At 40.2% G+C, this 21,492-nt stretch overlaps 2 protein-coding genes across 2 annotated transcripts in view; one reads left to right on the top strand and one right to left on the bottom strand.

Annotated features, from left to right (window-relative positions):
• Positions 1-441: 441 nt before the first annotated feature.
• Positions 442-4,008, top strand: LOC149838563 (uncharacterized). The gene is made up of 2 exons (XM_090007732.1): positions 442-3,147; positions 3,413-4,008. Exons 1-2 carry the CDS (start codon positions 471-473, stop codon positions 3,808-3,810), a joined length of 3,075 nt encoding a protein of 1,024 aa, XP_089863858.1. The 5' UTR covers positions 442-470; the 3' UTR covers positions 3,811-4,008.
• Positions 4,009-9,942: 5,934 nt separating this feature from the next.
• LOC149838562 (ferric reduction oxidase 7, chloroplastic-like) overlaps positions 9,943-21,492 on the bottom strand; it is a 39,984-nt gene continuing 28,434 nt past the window's right edge. Inside the window, exons 7-9 of the mRNA XM_090007733.1 lie at positions 11,061-11,316; positions 10,543-10,978; positions 9,943-10,226 (exon numbers count right to left, since the gene is read on the bottom strand). Of these exons, the coding sequence (XP_089863859.1) occupies positions 10,057-10,226; positions 10,543-10,978; positions 11,061-11,316 (862 nt within the window). The 3' untranslated portion in view covers positions 9,943-10,056. The remainder of the gene's footprint in view (positions 10,227-10,542; positions 10,979-11,060; positions 11,317-21,492) is intronic.

Genomic DNA, 21,492 nt, shown 5'->3' with positions numbered 1-21,492 from the left:
TGCAGAGACTGTGTCTTAAATAATCATCTTCGGGGCACTTAAGTCTTTACAACCACTCCTTTTCAAGAATCGTCATTTTTTTTGCACCAATAGAGGAGAGGGTAAGTCTTTGCAATCGCATCAAACTCCAATGCTAATTAATGCTGACAAACATAGGGATACGAGACACACACGCTTACATACGTGGTGCTCTTTGGGACCCCCGAACATGAGATGTAGCTAACTGCCCTGTTCGGGGGGGGGACATATAACCTGCTTGGCCAAGAAACCAACCAAATCAGAAGTGAAAAGACGCTGCATATATATATATATATATATATATATATATATATATATATATATATATATATATATATATATATATATATATGCTTGTGTGCATGTGTATTTCAGACAAGAACCTTTGAGTTTAACTGTTCTCTTTAACAGGCAAACGAGGGCTATATATATGCTCTTCAGATTGTAAATCCATGCAAAACACCATGGGTTTTGACGTCCGTGCACCAATATTGTTTTTCCTATCCATTGGGTGTTGCTTGGCTTACGTCGCTGCTGGTTTTGGAAATGGAGCATCCTTCCAGCCCCCGCGCCTGTCAAATGCAACTGATTTGGCAGCGTTACTTTCATTCAAATTTTGTATCACTCAAGACCCTCATGGCGTATTGAGCAGTTGGGAGCCCACTTCTTCCAATTACACCTCCTTCTGCAGCTGGTATGGCGTCACTTGCAGCCGTAGGAGGCAGAGAGTCACAGCCTTGCAGCTCAACAGCTCTGACTTGGCCGGTACATTATCCCCACACCTCTCCAACCTCTCTTTCCTTGTGTTTCTCAACCTCACCTTCAACTCCTTCTACGGCAAACTGCCCCAAGAGTTCAGCCGACTACCTCGGTTGAGGAACCTGAGTCTAGGCAGAAACCAGTTGGAAGGAGCAATTCCTCCAAGTTTAAGCCATTGCCAACAACTTGAAATATTGTCCTTAGCTGAGAACAATTTCAGTGGGACCATACCCAGAGAACTTTCTAATTTATCAAGATTGAGAGTGTTGTTGCTAGGCAAAAATCAGCTTATAGGTAGCATTCCACCTGCTTTGGGAAACCTCTCAAGATTGATGGCACTTCGGCTGGAATGGAATCATCTTGGGGGAAGCATACCATATGACTTGGGGCAACTCACCGGTCTAAAAGACCTTAGCTTGGAAGTTAACAACCTAACGGGCTCGATCCCAACTTCCATCTATAACTTGTCTTCTCTCCAATTATTTAACCTGGTTAGCAATAACTTGAGTGGGTATATCCCGACGTATATAGGTTCTGCATTTCCAAATCTTAGAGAACTCTACCTGGGTGGCAATCAATTCACTGGTCTCATCCCAGCCTCTCTGTCAAATGCTTCAGCATTGGAATTGCTTGAGCTTTCCCAAAACAACCTTGAAGGGTCTATACCTATGGAACTAGGGCGACTGTCCCAACTTAGCTTCCTAGGTCTACACAAGAATCAACTAGTTAACACGCCAAACTCAATTGAACTAGCCTTCCTCACGGCCTTGGCAAATTGTAGCCAATTGAAATGGCTGAGTTTACATGACAACCCAGCACTCAAAGGAATTATACCTCGATCCGTTGGATTGCTGTCCAGCAACCTGCAAATGTTTGATGCAGGCTCATGCCAAATCTATGGAAGCATTCCTCATGAGGTTGGAAACCTCACCTACTTAACCAAGTTGAGGTTGATTGGGAATTTGCTGAGCGGAGAAATTCCACCATCCATAGGGAAGTTGAGGAAGCTTCAATCGCTGGATCTTTCAATTAACAATTTATCAGGACCCCTTCCATCTGAGTTCTATAAAATCCAGTCCATGGAATACCTTTACCTTGGTATTAACATGATATCTGGTTCCTTGGACGAATCCATAAGGAACATGACCAACTTGCAGGTTATTAATCTGTCCTTCAATAAGATACGATCAGCTATACCCCCGAGCTTTTGGAACATCACAGGCCTATTAAGTGTCAGAATGTCCAACAACAATTTGAGTGGATCACTTTCAATAGAAGTGGGGAACCTAAAACAGCTACTTGATTTGTACCTCTCTGGAAATCGAATGTCAGGAAGCCTGCCTGATTCTTTTGCTGATCTCCAAATGCTTGCAAACTTGGACTTATCAATGAATTCCTTTGATGGTCAGATTTCGGAATCCTTTGGCAAGCTGATAAGCTTAGAGTACCTTGATCTTTCGTCCAATGCATTTATTGGTACTATTCCGGAATCTCTCGAGAAGCTTCGGTATCTAGCTTATTTGAATCTATCTTACAATAAATTAGAAGGAGAAATTCCCAATGGTGGAGTTTTCGAAAACCTCTCGGCCGAGTCATTTTCGGGAAACCATGCTCTTTGTGGGGCAAAGAGATTTAAAGTGCCTGCTTGTGCAGCTAATGCTACGAGGAAACCAAAAGGAAGCCTTCTTCATAAGCACATGATCATTGTAGTCGTTTTGGTAATTCTGTTTTGCATCATATGCACTCTTTCTGTCGTCATACTTCAGAAGAAGAGGAGAACGAATCAGCCTCCTCATGATGAACCATTGGGCCCAACACATAAAAGGATTTCATATTATGAGCTTGCTCGAGCAACTAATAACTTCAGTGAAGCCAACCTGCTTGGAGTTGGTAGTTTTGGTTCAGTTTACAAAGGAGTACTAGTTGATGGAACTCCAGTGGCTGCAAAGGTTATCAACCTCCAATCTGAGAGAGCATGCAAAACTTTCGATGTGGAGTGCAATATATTGCGCAGAATCAGGCATAGAAACCTTGTCAAGATTATCACTTCTTGCTCCAACCATGATTTTCGGTCACTAGTCCTTCAGTTTATGCCCAACGGCAGCCTAGATCGATGGTTGCATTCTGCAGGCAGTTTCTTGAATATTCATCAGAGGCTTTGCATAATGATCGATGTGGCATGTGTTATGGAGTATCTCCACCATGGTTACACAGAACCAATTGTGCACTTTGATTTGAAGCCCAGTAATGTGCTCTTAGATGATGATATGACCGCACATGTAAGTGACTTTGGCATTTCCAAGGTACTGGTTGACAGCAACACTTCTACTCTAACTGGCACACTTGGCACAATTGGATATGTTGCACCAGGTAAGAATTCTCATGCTTTGCTAAGGGATCTTAGTTTCTCATTACATATTACAAAATGCTTATGGAAGAAATTGTAAGTGCGACAAAATAAAAGAAAAAGGGAAAATTGATGTACTGAAGAGGCCATTTATTTTGCTAGTCAGTAACTTGAAGGCCTAAATATAACAAATTACATGATGGTCTTTTTCATGATTCTTGAAATTTTATTAGTTAGATTTTCCATTTTCACTTTGTTTTTTGTGTATGTCTGTGGTGTGTGTGACAGAATCTGGCTTAACTGGGAAGGTTTCCATCAAAAGTGATGTGTATAGCTATGGGATAATGCTGTTGGAGACGTTCACTGGAAAAAAACCCACAGATCCAATGTTCGTAGGGAGCTCAACCTTGAGAAGTTGGGTTGAACAGTCGTTTCCTGATGCAATAGCCAATGTGGTGGACAACCGCCTGATAGAGGAGCTGCTTAGTGATGATACAAGTGATAGGCAGCTGCACCCAAGTTCTGAGCTTAGCACGAAGCTTCAGTTGGTTGCATCAATTGCAGAAGTGGGTCTGGCTTGCTCCATGGAATCTCCTGAAGAAAGGATGGACATGACAAGTGTTGTTGCAAGGTTGAAGAAGATAAGAAATGATTTTAGTTGTCAAGGTTCCAATGGTTTTAACTAAGATTTCTTAAGCTTTTATTGATGATCTATATTGTAGCGTATAAAATAGTTTCCAGATGAAGGATTTGCATTTTGCAAGTCGAGAAGTATTGCGTGAGAACGGTTTTATGAGTTACAATACTAGGGGCTGATTGGTTGTATGCACTATGCAGTGCTTGTTTTTCTCTAATATTAATATAGTTACAGTTTTTTTGGAAAATAGTCCTGCCCTGTGAGCTACATTGCTAAAAGTGCCTCCACTGCCTTTATTTTGCACATCGTTCATGTGTTAAACTAACTATAGTCGATCTTTGTTTATGGTTAAATAAAAATAAAACGGGCTATCATATATAACATTGTTTCTCAAATTAATGGATTTTTTTTTTGAGAACGAGGTGAGCCCCACTACCATGTTTTACGAGGACAACACTATAGGAAAGCTCAAGCTGTAGAATGGCACGGTTGAGATTAATGGAAACCATTGTTAATGCTAATTCCTTGACTCTAAGGACGGAATTTTCATATTTAAACCCTTATCATATTTAAGAAATGTGTTGAATTTGTAAATCAGGTTTTATAAGGATTTTAACTTGAATATTGTGGACTTTTAAGATTATAAAATCTAATCTACTTAACAAAGATTTTTTCGTGAAGTTCTGGATTATTGGACATGGAACTCATAGTGGTAAGGTTTAAAATTTCTTTGAAAGCGGGGATGGAGGCAGACTGTGGTTAGGGTGGTTAAGTGTGCCCACGTTGAAAGAATTTTAAAGAGGAAAATTCAATTCAGAATGGACACTGCGTACGTACCCTGAGTTGAGCCTTGTGTCCATCTAAATACTCAAGAAAAAGAAGAGGAAGACAAAAAAAGTGGACAATGTTAAAAGTGAAGGTTCTTGGGATTCAATAGGCAAACTGTGGACACCCGCAACCCCCCCCCCCCCCCCCCCCCACCCCCACCCCCCACCCATACCCCCCCCCCCCACACACACACACACATCTTATACTTCTTAAATCCCAACTAAGGGCAAGTCGGGACCAAAATTTAGTTCCACTACAAATTTTGGAAAATGCCAAGCGGCTATATTGGCCATGCTTATCATATTTAAGAATGTAAAGAAAAGATGAAATACCCCTATCCCGAACATTGAATATGTATTTCGGTTTTTTAGTTTTTCCATTAGTTAGACAAATCACACCAAATTAGAAAAGTAAATTTTCAGAAAAGCAAACGGTTTATCTTTCAGACTTTATTAGTTGTACTTTTGTAAAGTCTCATGAAATTAGTTTCCTATGGTTCACTACTACACATTTTTTGAACATTAGCAAGAAAAAGAGGCAAAAAAATGCAAAAAAAATGTGAAAACAAAAAAAAAATCTACAAAAAAAACAACCAAGAATTTTGATAATTAGTAGATTTTTTTCCCAGTAAAACTTTTTTGTTAAAGAGAACAAAAGGGAGAATGAGACCGATATCAACCTACCACATGGTTTGTAGGTTCAAACCCAGTCTCTTGTTGGGATTTAAGAAAAGTCTAACATCGCAAGTTCTCTCGTCACTTTACATATTCTTGCAAGATGTCATGGTCATTGACATTGGTGCATCATTTTTTTTCATATCCATTGGATGTTGCTTGGCCCACGCCGCTGCTGGTTTTGGAGCGGGTTCATCTGCCCATTCCCCGAACCTGTCAAACGCAACTGATTTGGCAGCGTTACTTTCATTCAAATCATGCATCACTCAAGACCCTCATGGTGTACTTTGATTCTGGTAATGCAGAAATAATCATCATTTTAGGTGTAAATGATAGTTTCTAATGCATGCTGTTGTGAAATATTCTTTTTGCTACTTGCAGATGCAATATGACCTAGAGTGTACATTACTGAAGCCATGTCTACTTGCTTTTCTAGTCCAATGTATGAATGTATGAGTACCTGGATAACACGCTTGGAGGAAAGAGGTGGACCATACTCTTTATACGGTATCTTGTTCTAGTTTTTTTTAGGGGTGGTTACCTGGCAGTGAATACATTTGTAGCTGTTTCTTTGCCCTTTCTTAGTGATTTAATGCGTCTTACAACTGCATTTAGCCCATTTCCTCTCGCCTTTGTTCTTGCCAATCACATCTATCTCAAGGTGAAGGGCAATAAGGTAATGATATTGCACAGGTCTTGGCACTGGTTAAACATTGTGGGGTTTAGTTGCTCGTCTGCAACAACAGTTTCAGCCATAAGGCTCATCATAACAGATTCAAGAACATATCTGTTTGCTGATCTTTGAATAGGGTAGCTGCTCTCAGCTGGCCTTTATACAACGTATAATGCATCAGCTGCCTCATTTGAATGGATATCATAAGATAATTAGTCAAGTCCAGTAGTAGCTATTCTCCATCCTAATCTGAATCCAAGCTAATACCCAGTTAGTTGAATGTAATCCTAGCATCTCCTCACATTTGATTTTCTACCTTATTTTCAGTTTCTAGGCACAAATATGAGTGCACTTTCTACTGCAACTCTCATATGCATAGCATGTTCACGAACAGTGAAGCATTTACCTCAAATTAATTTACCAATAAAATATGCATGAGAAAATTTGTTTCTTGAAACGAGGATATTTTATTGGAAATGAGAAAACTTGACAGTAGACTTCAAAATGAGTTTTTTTAAAATAGCTTTTGACTCTTCTAAACCTCTAACACTAACCAAGATACTGACTAACCCTAGTCTAGCCCTGACTTACTCGAATATGGCGCCACCTCAAGTGAGCCCTACTAATACGCAACAGAAGGTGACAACAATGCTGCGATTGCGCGTAAGACGAAAACAGATGCTTTGGAACAAAGGAAAGGATGCTCCAGCAACAACAGATGAAAGCAAAATATGCTTCGGTAGAGTTTTCTGCATAGTGCGAGAATGAATTGTTTTGAACTATTTAAATCATACAACATACAGCTTGCTACATACACAAACTTTGAGGAACATTTTGACGCGATAACGATGAAGGGCATTTTTGTCTTTTTTACGAACCGATGATTCAGTTTTCTAGAAGAAGGGCATTTATGTTCGTTCGAGGAAGAGAAAGCAAATGGCGGTAAATGATACTTAAGTCTTTGCGGCGGCACCAAATTACGATGCAATATGATGCGGACAAACATGAGAATACATATTGCTCTGCATCTTATACGTAGCGCTCTTTAGAACCCCCGAACATGAGATGTAACTAACTGCCCTGTTGGGGGGAGGAGAAACATATAACCTGCTTAGGCCCGAGGGGCTAATCAGTGTTGTGAGAGGCGTACGCCTCAGTACCTGAAGCGTACGCCTCAGAGGCGAGGCGCACGCTCAAGGTACTGAGGCGTGCTGTGATGCGCAAATTGCCGGTGGATCCACCTACTGAAGCCTTCCTTCATCCCCAAGTCTTCCTCCTCCGCCCGATTTGTCGGCTGTGCTAACCCCAAGTGCCGGTGGATCCACCGCCAAGTGCCGGCCAGCTGCTCCACCACCGCTCCCTGCCTCCCCTCCCACCGCTTCACTTTCATACCAGTTGTGAGAGGCGTATGCCTCAGTACCTGAGGCGTACGCCTCAGAGGCGAGGCGCAGGCTCAACGCCTCGCTTCGCCTCATCGCATTTAACAACCTTGGGGCTAATAATCAACTCTCTATGTGGAGAGAGAGAGGGTGTTGTACTCTCTCTCTCTCTCTTATATGCCACAACACGTTTTTTCATGTGTTTTCTGCGTCTCCATCGTTAATTGCACAAATAATAAACAAATAATAATGGGGCCCACAGCATGCTGTCATCAACAGCTGTGGCCGTTGATAGACAGGGTCAACGGTAGGGATGCCAAGATACCGATGAGACGTGTTCTTGGCACATCACTTTGATTATTGATCCGTTCTAAACTGAAATCCCACCGTGGGATTCCTCTCGAGAGAAATGCTCTAGCATCCCCACCGTCCATTGTTGCCGTGATCAGCCACTGTCGTGGCCTCCAATGTAATTGGCACCTTTGCGGTGGGCCCCACCACGTGCACGTGTAACGGTTAGATGAGATCAACGGAGGGTAGAGATGTTAGAGCATTTATTCACCTTGATTGGGCAGATCGTATGGTGGGCCCACAAGTGAGGCAAACCCCGAGTGGCGCCACGGACAACCAAGCTCTTACAGAGTCCACCAGTTAAAGGCAACCTACACATCCACGTTTGAACCTGGGGATGAAGGGGTCATTTCTTTTTTTAACTCGCAGTTAAGCATGAATCCAAATAGTTGAGATGAGTACCTAGAGTTGGGAGGCCTGCCCCCTTCTCTAAGCAGTCAAGGACCAAGTTACGGTTCCCCAACAAAAGCCATGCACGTTTTAAATTTGGAAGTTGGAGAGTGTATATGCATTTGGAAAAGTGGTAGCCTACCAAATCCTGGATTTGGCAATTATCACCACCTCTAGGAGGTGGTAGTTACCGTAATCAGGATTTAGTGCACCTCCTCTGCCAAATGCATAAATTACCTCCTCAATGTCATTCTCCCTAACAACCCCCAGCAAGATAGTTTGACCGAGTTCTTGCCAAATGCATAAACACCCTTTCTAGGTACTTTTCTCAATTTAAAGTATCTGATCATGTATTCTAGAAAATTCAGTCCTTGAACCCTCACTGTAATGTGATTCTTCAAGTACACAAGAAAAACTCTACTGGTTCTTAGATCAACAAACGACCCTCTAGCTAAACATTCCTCAAGCTGAAAATAACTGCATTTTATTTTATTGGGTTCCACATGCGTAGAAGCCTAGCACGATCACCAACACAAACAACATTATGAACAATGTTATATGACAAAGAATCTTTGCCAGGAGGTTAGCTAGATTAGCTGTTTTGCAACCTAATAGCACTTGAAAAGATAAACCCCCAGATTAGATTCCCATCTTGCATACAATGTAACGCATGGTGGTAATCTTTTAATTAGTTTAATGAATTGGTAGGAGTTGGCCTAACCCCAGCTTGACTACTTGTAAAAAAAAAAAATTCCGTAAGCAGAACTTTTTTTTTTTACCATATAATCATTTGATTGAATGATTTAAGGTAAGTGAATATAGAGGTTGGACCGGGGGCTGTTCCCCAAGTTCTGATGCGCCTCGTCTGCCACAAGGTCAAGAACATCCCTTTAACTCAATCTATCGATATGGAAATGCTAAGAACAGACTGTTTGCTAAGAGCCATAACTTAGACCATTTGAAATAAGATCATGGTTTTTTAAGTAATTAAACTTTGGTGCAATGTGAGTTGTTGATTCTTGATACTCTTAAAAATCATACTTATACATTGCAATGGTATGATCCAGAACACGTTTTTTATAAAACAAACCATGTAAGTCACATCCTTGAGTTTTATTGGCCATCCAATCATTTGATTGAATGGTTTAGATAGCTGCACATATACAGACATATATATCGTTAATCTTTGGTCATGGCAATCTGACCATCTGAATAAACTATAAATCATATTTGCTGATCATGTGGACTCAATCAGACCTCATAGACAGTCTCTGCATGATCCAAGTGCTAGGAACCAGCTTTTTTTATCATGTTTCTACGATGAAAAAACATGATTTTATGAGCAAAGAAAATATTCTGCATTGTAAGCTGTTGATTTTTTAAGGCTGCTAAAATCTTAGTAATTGCATGATCCAAGAGCCGATTCCCACTAATCAGAACATCTAGATCACATATGTAAAGTTAGTTTTATGAAAAACAACCAAAAATAAAGAAAAAAAAGAAACTTATATGTATGTAATGGAGACCTGACTAAGTTGACCTAATATGTTCACATCTAAGGGTTCAGATCCATCATAAAACACTTCAAACTATGGGGCCTAACGGGGCAGAATGAGAAAAGTGGGCCTAATATGTTCAGTTCTCATATATATATATATATATATATATATATATATATATATATATATATATATATATATCCAAATTTGATAACGTGAAAAATCAGATTCGACATGAGTTTTCTCCATCTGAATAATTGACCCTAATCCAAACTGTTTAAAATTCCTAGCTTGTGTTTAGTGTGTGTGCACAAGAGAGAGAGAGAGAGAGAGAGTCTATCATATATCATCTTTTAGTACATGTGTATGCAGCTGCAAAACTAACCATATGTACGAAAAAATTATTATTTTACTAATAAAGTATTCTGACATTGACGCTGAGCTATTTATATCATGCATATCATATCAGCAACAGCATATATGGCATCCCTGACAATTTTCCTACAACTCAAAGCTATGGCTATGGAAATGGAAAATTGGGTGCTTGCAACGCCTCCTGAAGTTCTGAAACCTGCACTCTGCTGCAACAGTTGACTGGAGGCCTGATGGACCACAAACAAGAACACCCACGTCCATGTTTCCCCACTCGTCCGATATTGACTTAAAAATTGCTGACAAACCAAGAAATGAAATCAGAAATTAGATATCTGAAGAACATACAGCAGAGATGCTTGTTTCTGATTAGGTGCACTTATGGCATGAAAGCGTGATTTAACACCACCATTATCATGGCCAAACAAAATCATTATCATGGACCAGTTCGGCATATTGGCATTTCTCTCTCTCTCATGCTTGTGTGCATGCACATCAAATAGTACATAGACTATAAGAAGGATGGAGAAACAAGTCATCCTTGGACACGATCATTTTATTTTTTAAATTTAAAGCATTCAAAATCCTAAACAGCCAAGGGAAAATGATTCTTACCTTTGAAGTTGGGCCTTTGTCCATAATGAGTAGATCCTAAAGCAACAAGATTAGTACGACTAGCTTGATTGGATGCTGCTGCTTGCTCATTATATTCTAATGAACTCAGTTCTGCAATATCCTTAATTTTCTCATGGTCTAACATGCCCATTTCCCACCGATGCCACAACATGATTACAGTACCACCAAATATGATGGTGCTTGCAACCATGCAAACAATGTATAAAAGTCCTTCGAGCCACCAGATAGATATATTTAACCGATTTATGTAAAACACTTCTATCAGGCTTAAGAATAATACAAAACCAACAACGGATGAGAAGATATAGATGCCGAACCATACTGCATTTCCTGTACCAACCAAAGTGGACATACTATTGCCGCTGGTCTCTGGAAAGCGTGCAACCATCATGTTTCCAGAAAGGTTGCCTTCTTCCTGTTATTCAAAGATACAGCAAGTTCATCTAGCCAAGCTTGTTTTACAGACTAAGATCATGCAATGGAAAACTAAAACATACCAGTTGAGGCTCTTTTTCTTGAGTAACATATGTTTGAACTTCTAAATCTAAAGTTCTTTGGAAGGATGGACATATGGATGTTGCATCAACCATGGAAAGAAGAGAAAGCTCCTTTGATCTTTTGACTGACCAAACTAGTAGAATTTTTTTTGGCAGGCAAGGCCTTTTCTCCATAACCCTATGCAAGATATCTCTCAAAATAGCAATGAAAGATGAAATTCCAATGCCACCCACAACAAATATAAGATTTTCGTACCTACAAAGGCAGAGACGCATCTTCAAATCAGTTAAACAAAGCAGAGATTTTTTAGCACAATCAAGTATCATTTCCATTAAGAGGTAATATCTGCAATTAACTATCACCCAGTTATGGAATATAAAACATATAAAGATATGTTCGCACACAAAATTAGTAAAAGATATCATTCCTAATATGGTCATGCCACATCAAATAACATCATTTTGCATAAAACTACTTTAATTTTTTACTCCTACCAAAAAAATACACAAAAACATGTAAATAACATTTAAGAACATGACACCCACTGCGACCTACTTTGTACAGTTGTGTCTAGAGTCTGTTTTGCTTTGGTTGAGTCTTGATGTAAAGTGTCGAGTCGCTTGTAACTTTCTCCAGGCCACCCATGTACTTTGGTTCATGGTTGATAAATACCCAGAAGGGTCAGCTCATAGATCTGAACTGTAATGTGCCCTCAAGCAAAAATGTGAATGAATGCAAATGCGAAGAGTTTTCTTTTGTTCACTCTCGTTGTGATTGCTTTCGAGTGATTGTGATTTCTCTTCCTCCCTATTCTCTCGCTCTCTTGCACTCTTAATTATCGAAGCTTTTGCAGTGACAAGTGAGCGATCAGAAGGCTTGCGGTAGTAAGGAAGGATCGTCGTACCGCGCAGGCCTATTGAATAAGTAGGCTCGTGACAAGTAGTACCAGAGCCCGTTCTCGAGCTCGGGAAGGGACTCAGGAGTCGGTATCAAGAGACGGGCTGACAAGCCGCGATTTGTGAACAAGACATCGTGGCACCCTTATACAACTTGCGGAGCACCAAAAGAAAGGCAGTTGCCGAAACCGAGGAGATGGGTTCACCTCGGGGACATGAGCAGATGGACGCGATCGTCAACAGACTGGCGGCTGATGTGACTTCGCACGAGAAAGTGATTTCATGGATAGTTGAGTCGTTCGAAGCATGGTTTTAAAACTCGCCGAGTCAACTCGGTGACTCGGCTCGGCTCGACCCTCCAACGAGTCCACTCGGCAAGCTAAACTCGTTCTGCGAAAACTCGGCCTTGACTCGGGCGAGTTTTGGGCACTTTTTTCTTTTTTCATTTTTCAAAGGCTATGGGCATTTTTTTCATATGTAAGTGTTCATTTTTCAAAAAACAAATAGCATAATAACAATAGGCTTACCAACTTAATATAAAATCACAAAATTAGTAAAAGTCAATCAAATTTCACATGTCCATCATTCATTCCTTTTGGTAGCTCCAGGTAAGGAATCAAACCCAGTACCCCTCAATGAACATAGAGTGAATCCACTAATCCAGCTAACATAACTGATCCCTCATGCAACCATCTCTGAGACCTACACAATAGTTGGCAGCCAGCCTATTCAAAACCAACAACATAAAATGCTCACATTTATCATTATAATATATATACATCAGAGCATTCTCATTATCCAAAGATTATATGCATTTATGTGCAGATATATAAGGCATGGTCCAATCAACTCTACATCAGAAACACACTTACAAATATCAAGATAAAGTTCAATGTTCCCAACATTTTGCAAGGATTTTCTGAGGCCCTGCAACACAATAGCTATGTCCATGTATTCAGGATGTAAACCATGATCGAGCATGGCTATTAAAGTTCTTAAAACTAGTAATTAAGTCATTCTTTATATATTGTCTTGAAAGACTTGCTCCTGCTTGTGTAGTTTCTTTAGTAAATGTGAGATTTGAATTAAGAGCAGTTTTACTTGATGTTATTTTACTTATTAATCAATTAAACTAGTAATTAAGTCATTCTACAAACCTTTATATGTTTAAATGACAATTTATATATTGTCTTTGTTTTAAAATCAAAAGTTAACAAAACCCGGTCCGAGTCACCGAGTTGACCCGCCGAGTCACGAGTCAATAAAGAACGAGTCGAGTTCCGAGTCACAGGTTTTAAAACCTTGGTTCGAAGGACTGGACGATGAGGTGACAAGCCTGCGAGAGCAGGTAAACTTGTTGATGGGACAAGTTTTTTCGTTGACTACGACAGTGACCACTCTACAGATTGAAGTAGAGGAGTTTCAGTTGATGAACTGCACTCTACAGCAAACAATTACCCTCAATGGCGGAAATGGCGATAGGCCATCAAAGATAGATGTGCCGAGGCTAGCTAAATTCATTGGTTCGAGGGATAGAAAGGTCATAGAAAACTTTTTATTCCAGGTGGAAGACTACTTGAACATTCAGAATATATTGGTCGAAGACCTCAGGGTGAAGACGGCAACAACTCTACTTGACGGAGATGCTATAGCCTCGGGTAGACGGAAGCATAGCGATATAGAAAGGGGTCACTGCGTGAATGATACCTTTAAAGCCTTTAAAAATGAGCTACAAAACTATTTTATGCCAAGAAATGTACAACATCAAGCTTATCGGATGGTGGCAGAACTCAAACACACTAGAGCCTTGATAGACTACATCAGGACATTCCAGAAGCTCATGCTAGATGTACCCAATATGCTGGATGAAAACAGACTCAACTGGCTTATTGTGGGACTACAGCCTTGGGCACAGTCCAAAGTGGAAAGGAGCAATCCCGAGACTTTGGAAGATGTGTATATGACGGTCGAGCGATTAGTGGATACATAACGGAAGTCCTTCACTCCATCGACTAAGGCTGAGAAGAAGCCAAACCATGGAGGTAAGAAGGAGGATCGGCGCGGCAATAAAGGTGAGGCATCTACCCAGCACCATTATAACAAGAGACAGAATTATAAAAAGCACAACAATAGCGGCAACAAAGGGCCTGTTGTGACTTGTTGGCTCTGTGGCGATAGACATATTGCTAGGCAATGTTCAAAGTGCCTCATGAGCAACGACGGGCAGGCCAATGTAGTGTAGGCGGAGAGTAGTGACGTCGAGGTCGTACAACCAAGGATGGGAGCCATGTAGACGATAAACGTAGTTAGAAGCTGTGCAGCCAAGAGCATGCCGATTAGCAAAGAGCTCATGTATCTGAAAGTCATTACGAATAGGAAGTCTACTACGACAATGGTAGACTGGGGCCACACATAACTTTGTCTCGCGGGAAGAGACAGAGTGATTAGGCTTGAAGTCTGGGCCAAAGCAAATGACCATCAAGACGGTGAACTCTAAGGCCAAGCCAAGCCTTGGTGAAGCAAGGGATGTGGCTATCCAAATTGAGAGTTGGGCTGACAAAGCTAACTTCTCAGTGGTGTCCCTGGATGACTTTCGAATGATTTTGGGCATAGAGTTTCTTCGCAGCCAGAATAAATGATGTTGTCGAAGTTTAACTCGATGATAATCATGGGGCCAAACTCTTCACACACGGTGCAGTGCCTTACTCTTGGAGGTAAGTCTTCAATGTTATCTACTATGTAATTAAAAAAGGGTGTCAAGCAGGTAGAACAGATATTCCTAGTCGTGGTGCGCACCGAAGAAGGGAAGGTGGAAACAGTAGTATCGCCGACCCTTGCCCCACTATTGGTTGAGTTTCGGAGAGTGATGCCCCCAGAATTGTCGAAGCATCCTATCGCCGAGACGCGAGGTCGACCACAAGATAGAGTTGACCCCTGGAGCAAAGCCCTCTGCCATAGTCCCTTATTGCATGGGGCCGGCTGAATTAAAGGAGCTGCGCAGGCAGCTGGACGAGATGTTGGAGGCAGGCATTATTCGTCCTTCTAAAGCACCCTTTGGTGCCCCAACACTTTTCCAGATGAAGAATAATGGCTCCAAATGGCTGTGTGGATTAGCATGCATTGAACAAGGTCACGGTGAAAAACAAGTATTCGTTGTCAATGATAGCGGACTTGTTCGACCAGCTAGGCAGTGCCCGTGTCTTTTCAAAGCTAGATCTTCGATCGGGTTACTGGCAAGTGAGGATTGCTGACGGTAATGAGCCCAAGATGACTTATGTCACTCTTTATGGTGCCTATAAATTCCTAATGATGCCATTCGGGTTGACTAATGCTTTGGCCACATTCACGATGTTGATGAATAAGATCTTCTACCCTTACTTAGACAAGTTCGTGGTAGTATATCTCAACGACATCGTGATCTATAACAACAACATGGAAGAACATGTCGGGCACTTGCAAACAGTGTTGAAGGAGAATGACCTCTATGTCAAGAGAGAGAAGTGTTTCTTCGGCCAAGAGAAGATAAGTTTTCTTGGCCACGTCGTGGGGTGTGGTTTGCTGCGCATGGACAGGCAAAAAATAAGAATCATCTAAGAATGGAATCCACCGACCAAGGTGCCAGAGTTGCAGTCATTCCTTAGCTTGACCAACTATTATCGACGATTCATCGAAGGCTATTCCCTTATTGTTGCGCCCCTCACAAATTTGCTAAAGAGGAATCAGGTATGGCTCTAGACAAGAGCCTGCCAAGACACCTTCGACGGCTTGAAGAAGGCCTTGGTGAGGGAATCAGTGTTGCGATTGCCGGATCACTCCAAACCCTTTGAAGTTCACACAAACGCCTCAGACTTCGCTATCGGAGAAGTTATTATGCAGGAGGGTCATCCAATTGGTTATGAGAGCCAGAAGCTAAAGGATGTGAAGAGGCGCTACACAGTGCACGAGCGTGAAATGACAACCATCATGCACTACCTCAGGACCTGGCAGCACTATATTTTGGGTGCCCTGTTCGTTGTCAAGACGGACAATGTCGTCATGAGCTATTTCTAGACACAGAAGACGCTGACACCCAAACAAGCTCGATGGCAAATGTTTCTAGCTGAGTTCGACTTCGCTTTGGAGTATAAGGTGGAGAAGACCAACGTTGTTACTGACGCCCTGAGTCACAAGGCAGAACTGGTGGTTGTTCGAGTAAAGCCTTCTGAAGTTCACTTGGAGGGTGCATTGCTGGACCGCATCCGCAATGGAATACAACAGGACACAACAGCGCAACACCTTGTCTCTCTGGTGCAGGCGGGAAAGACTCGGCAATTCTGGCTACAGGACGACCTCTTCGTGACTAAAAGGGAACGCATCTTTGTGCTGCGGTGGGAAAGCCTTCACCGTGAATTGCTTAAGGAGTGCCATGATACTTTATGGGTCGGTCATCCAGGTCAGGAGCGGACCTTAATACTCCTTAAGCGCGGTTACTATTGGCCGCAAATGAGAGACGATGTGGAGGGGTATGTGCGAACGTGCCTCATCGGCCAGCAAGTCAAGGGGACCAACCAGAAGACTGTCAGCCTCTTTGAGCCTCTACCTATCCCAGAACGTCCTTGAGAAAGCATTTTCATGGACTTCATTGTTAGCTTGCCGAAGGTAGATGGCTTCAGCTCCATCCTGGTGGTAATGGACCGTTTCTCTAAATATGCCACCTTCATCTCAGCTTCCAAAGAGTGCCCTGCAGAGAAGACGGTGAAGTTGTTCGTCAAGCATGTGGTGGAACACTGGGATGTATCAAGAAGCATTGTGAACGATCGCAGTGCTCGCATCACGAGCAAATTCTAACGTGAAGTGTTTCGGCTCTGATCTGCTATTTTTAACAAGTTTCCACCCACAGACCGATGGGCAGACGAAGCGCATCAACAAAATATTTAAGCAATACCTCAAGTACTTTATTAACGTCAATCAGAAGGACGGGGTAAAACTCCAGGACATGGCCCAATTCTGCTATAATCTTTAGAAGAGCAAGTCTTCAGGCCACAACCCATTCGAGATAACCACGGGACAACAGTCACTGACCCCGCACAGGAGAAGAGAAGGTCATCCTTTGCCTATCAGTTTGTTAGAGATTGGCATGAGCAGACCGAGTGAACGAAGGTGTTTCTGCATAAAGCGGCCAAGAGGATGAAGAAGTGGGCGGACAAGCATCTGTTAGAAAATGACTTTGAATATTTTAGGTTCAATAATGAACCCATACACATGCACATTAAGTGCGAATATACCCACTTAAGGGAACAACACAAGCACATCAAGTGCTAATACATAAACCCATAAAAGGGATAAATATGACTTAAAGTCATAAGTTGAATATTATTGAAGAAATAGAAAGAAGAGGGTAAAAACCCTATACAATGGAGCATAAGCTCCTCCAAGGAGTGAAGGAATTACAAGGGGAAAACCCCTATTTATAATACAAGAGAGGAGCCACTTAGGAGGCTCCCAAAGGAGTCGTTGGGAGCCCCCAACGGTCACATTTGTGACCGTTGGGGGCTCCCCAACGACTCTTTGGGGAGCCTCCCTAGGTGGCGCAAGCCACTAAAAAAGAGAAAAATAAAAGTAAAAATTACAAACATATTCCAAATGGAATATGCATAAGACTGTGAAATGACTAAACTACCCCTATGCCTATAAATAGAAAAATATATATTTTAGATATAATTAGGATAATACATATGCATATATACCATATATGAATATGTATTATCCTTTATATATATAAAATATATATAAGTTTACATAGGTTGAATGATACATTTTAACACCCCCCCTCAAACTTTGCGTGGGGGAACGAAAAGATTGAAGAATGCAGAAGAAAGACTCTCAAGGCTTCAAGAGCCTTCCGCACGAATGTCATTGCAAATGTCTTCCTCCAACGTCTTTAACGATGAGCACCTTCCATGATCTATCCAAGGTATTTTTTTCCTCTTATCTTCAAGATCCTGTAGAACAACAACAAAGAAACAAGTAAAACATATCTTTGCACTTTACTCAATTGGAACATTTCTAACAAGCTCAATTGAAATCATATCGGATGACACATCCGCAAAACAATGGTGCAACAATATAACTTATGCATAGAAATTTGAAGCACATGATAGAATAATTATTTTAGCATGAAAAGTAAATTTAGAAAACCAAAGTTTCAAAATCATACATCATGTTAAAGAGTGAGCGGAAGCAAATTATGCAGAAATGAATTGCAAGAATGCATAGTGCATTCATAAGGTCCAACATTGGACAAACATAACCCCATAATGGGGAATAACAAAATGGTCCATTAAGGGACACCACAATAAGCCTACGAATAGGCATAAGCTATATATGCTTTATTGAATGAGGGCTTTAAAAGGCCATAATGAGCATATGCATATACTATCATGAAATGAATTAACAATTAAAGAAAATTATTAATGAACATGCTCCAAACATACTTTAGTCAAAATGAACCCGGATGCAAATGCTTCAAAAGCATGATGAATATGAACTTCAAGAGGCTTTATAATTTTAACACGCATAGATCAACAATAGAGTTTTTCACATCTTTAGGGCGAAGATCTACGTCAAACAAATGTCATATATAAGAAGCATGATTTGACTAAATATATTAAAGCATCCACCCAAGATTCAAGAATGGATATCATTTGAGACAAAAGACTCATTTTGCATATCAAATACAAAAGATGCCAAAAAACTGTAAGCACTTCATATATAGATTACATGGTAAAAAATCAACTTGATTTTAAAATATGCATATCAAAAATATGATTCACTTGAATATCTTAAAACACAAGTCATGAATGAAATTTTGCAAATTTCAACAATAGTTCATCCATTACAAACAACTACCTCATTAGTCCTCCAAAACTTATAAATCAAGTGTATAAGCTACTAGATCAAGAATATAAATATAATACCATTAAAGGCCAAAGACACACACAAAGGTGTGCAAAAGAATCTCTTGTCTACATATAATAATACTTGAAATGAGTGCACCTACGACAAGAACAAGAGAATACACGCCAACATGGACCAAAAGCATCTCTTGTCTACGTAAAAATACACTCAAAACCAAGTATGTTCAACTACTAGAACAAGAGTAACAAGCCAACCATGGGTTAAAACACAATACATCTTTTGTCTACATAAGATGGCACTTGAAATGAATGAAATAAGCCAACCATGGGCATACATCTCAGCGACTAGAACAAGGACACAAACGCCAACATGGACTAAAATCACACACCATGGTGTGAATCAACGTGCCTTGTCTACATAAAATAACACTCAAGACAAGTGTGTTCAGCTACTAGACCAAGAGAGCAAAAGTCAACAAAGGGCTACCAACACACGAAGGTGTGATAAAATTCTTGTCTACATATGATGACACTTAGATAAGAGTTATAAAAGGAGAAGACTTTTGAGGTAATAAAACTTGTAATGACAAACATATATATAAATCAAACCTTGAATCAATAGAACAATATTCTTCAAAAAGAATACCCATAAAAATAACATTTTGGAATAAACTATGAAAAAGTATCTTCAACAAGATACAACAACTGATAGAACAATATTCTTGAAAATAAATGTGTGAACATACGCACACCAAGAACATATGGAACACTTGTGCACAAAAGCACGAAATCACAAATGTGCAAATGCACTCATAATTTTCATAAACAATAAAAGGTTGGGCAATAATCCCTAAAACCTTGATCTTAATATACCTTAAAACATTTTAAGGTTTCAAACATCATATATCCATCACATTTATATATAAATAAGAGCATCCATAAGATCAATGGCCAACATCAAACTAGTGACACACTCATTTACCAAATCATTCTAGAGTCCCAAGGTGCCCATAACTCACCTCAACCACCATCTATAATATGGTAAGTGGACAAATTTCAATATGCACCTACTATAGTTCATATGAACGTCATTCTCCGCATCATCAGATACATAAAGGGTACAGTAAACAAGGAGGTATTTTTATCTTCTTCTTCTGAATTTAATTTAATTGCTTATACTAATTCTGATTGGGGAGGTGACCCGAATAACCGTTACTCCACCACTGGTTTTTGCATCTTTTTAGGTGAATCTTTAATTTCTTGGAGATGTAAGAAACAGCAGAAGGTCTCACTTTCGTCCACCGAAGCCGAATATAGAGCCATGACATTTACTACCATGGAGATTGTTTGGATTCGCAAACTGCTAGAAGATATGAATATTCAAGTTCAAGAGCCCACAAAACTATATTGTGATAATAAAAGTGCAATTTACATTGCCAAAAAACACACATTTTGTGAGCATGAAGCATATTGAGATGAACTGTCACTATGTTCATGAAGAATACTTAAGAAGAACCATAGACCTTCCATATGTTACATCAGAATATCAACTGGCAGACTTCACCAAAGCGTTATGCTCTCTAAGATTTAACTTCCTTCTTGGCAAACTTTTGATTATGTCACCCTAAGTTTGAGGGGGGGGGGGTGTTAAAATGTAATGTTCTTTATATATATATATTCAAATATATAGAGAGAGATACATATACATATATATAGTATATATATGTATATGTGTCTATCTAAGTATATATATATATATAAATATATATTCAAAACCCGATATGGGTATTTAGGTCATTTCTCACATTTTACAGATATTCTCATTTGAGAATATGATTGTAATTCTTTTTTTATTTTTATTTCTTTTTAGTCTCTTTTTTTTATTTATTGTTGTAACATGGGGGGGGGGGACGCGTCGCTTTTGGGCGATGACCTAGCAACCCTTGCCCATTTATCACTGCCTCCGGGACTATAGAGTACAGTGCGTCGCTCAGTAAGGAACACCCCAACGAAATTCTCATATTGGTTCATATTTGTGGTGTATGTTGTTTGCTGATGATATTTTTTTGATTGATGAGTCTAGAGATTGGGTTAATGCTAAGTTAGAATTATGGAAACAAACATTGGAAGCAAGAGGTTTTAAGTTGAGTAAGAGTAAGACAGAATATATGGAATGTCGGTTTAGTAAGCAACGAAGTAGTGATGGGAGTATAGTGAAGCTTGGTGAGCAAGAAATACCGGTGGATGATTGTTTCAAATATTTGGGATCTATCATTCAAAAGTATGGAGAAATTGATGGAGATGTAAATCATAGGATAAAGGTTGGGTAGATGAAATGGAAAAGTGCAACTGGAGTGTTGTGCGATCGTAGAATGCCATTGCGGTTAAAGAAAAAGTTTTATAGGACGACTATTAGGCCCGCTTTACTGTATGGTACAGAATGTTGGGCTGCCAAGAAACATCATATTCAAAAAATGAGTGTAGCTGAGATGCGTATGCTTAGATGGATGTGTGGAAATACAATAAAAGATAAGATTCGAAACGAGGAGATACGTAAGAAGGTAGGCGTTGCATCCATTGAAAATAAGATGAGAGAGAATCGTTTATGGTGGTTTGAACATATTCGGCGAAGGCCTAAT

Source organism: Nuphar pumila, chromosome 5 (assembly GCF_984573655.1).
Source record: "Nuphar pumila chromosome 5, dmNupPumi1.hap1.1, whole genome shotgun sequence".
Taxonomy (NCBI): Eukaryota; Viridiplantae; Streptophyta; class Magnoliopsida; order Nymphaeales; family Nymphaeaceae; genus Nuphar; species Nuphar pumila.
This window is presented reverse-complemented; position numbering and strand designations above follow the sequence as displayed.

Bases quoted from the DNA above. Each gene is read 5' to 3' on its own strand.
- LOC149838563 (XM_090007732.1), top strand. From the start codon at position 471: ATGCAAAACACCATGGGTTTTGACGTCCGTGCACCAATATTGTTTTTC. The intron at 3,148-3,412 runs GTAAGAATTCTC...TGTGTGTGACAG, and splicing joins AATTGGATATGTTGCACCAG to AATCTGGCTTAACTGGGAAG.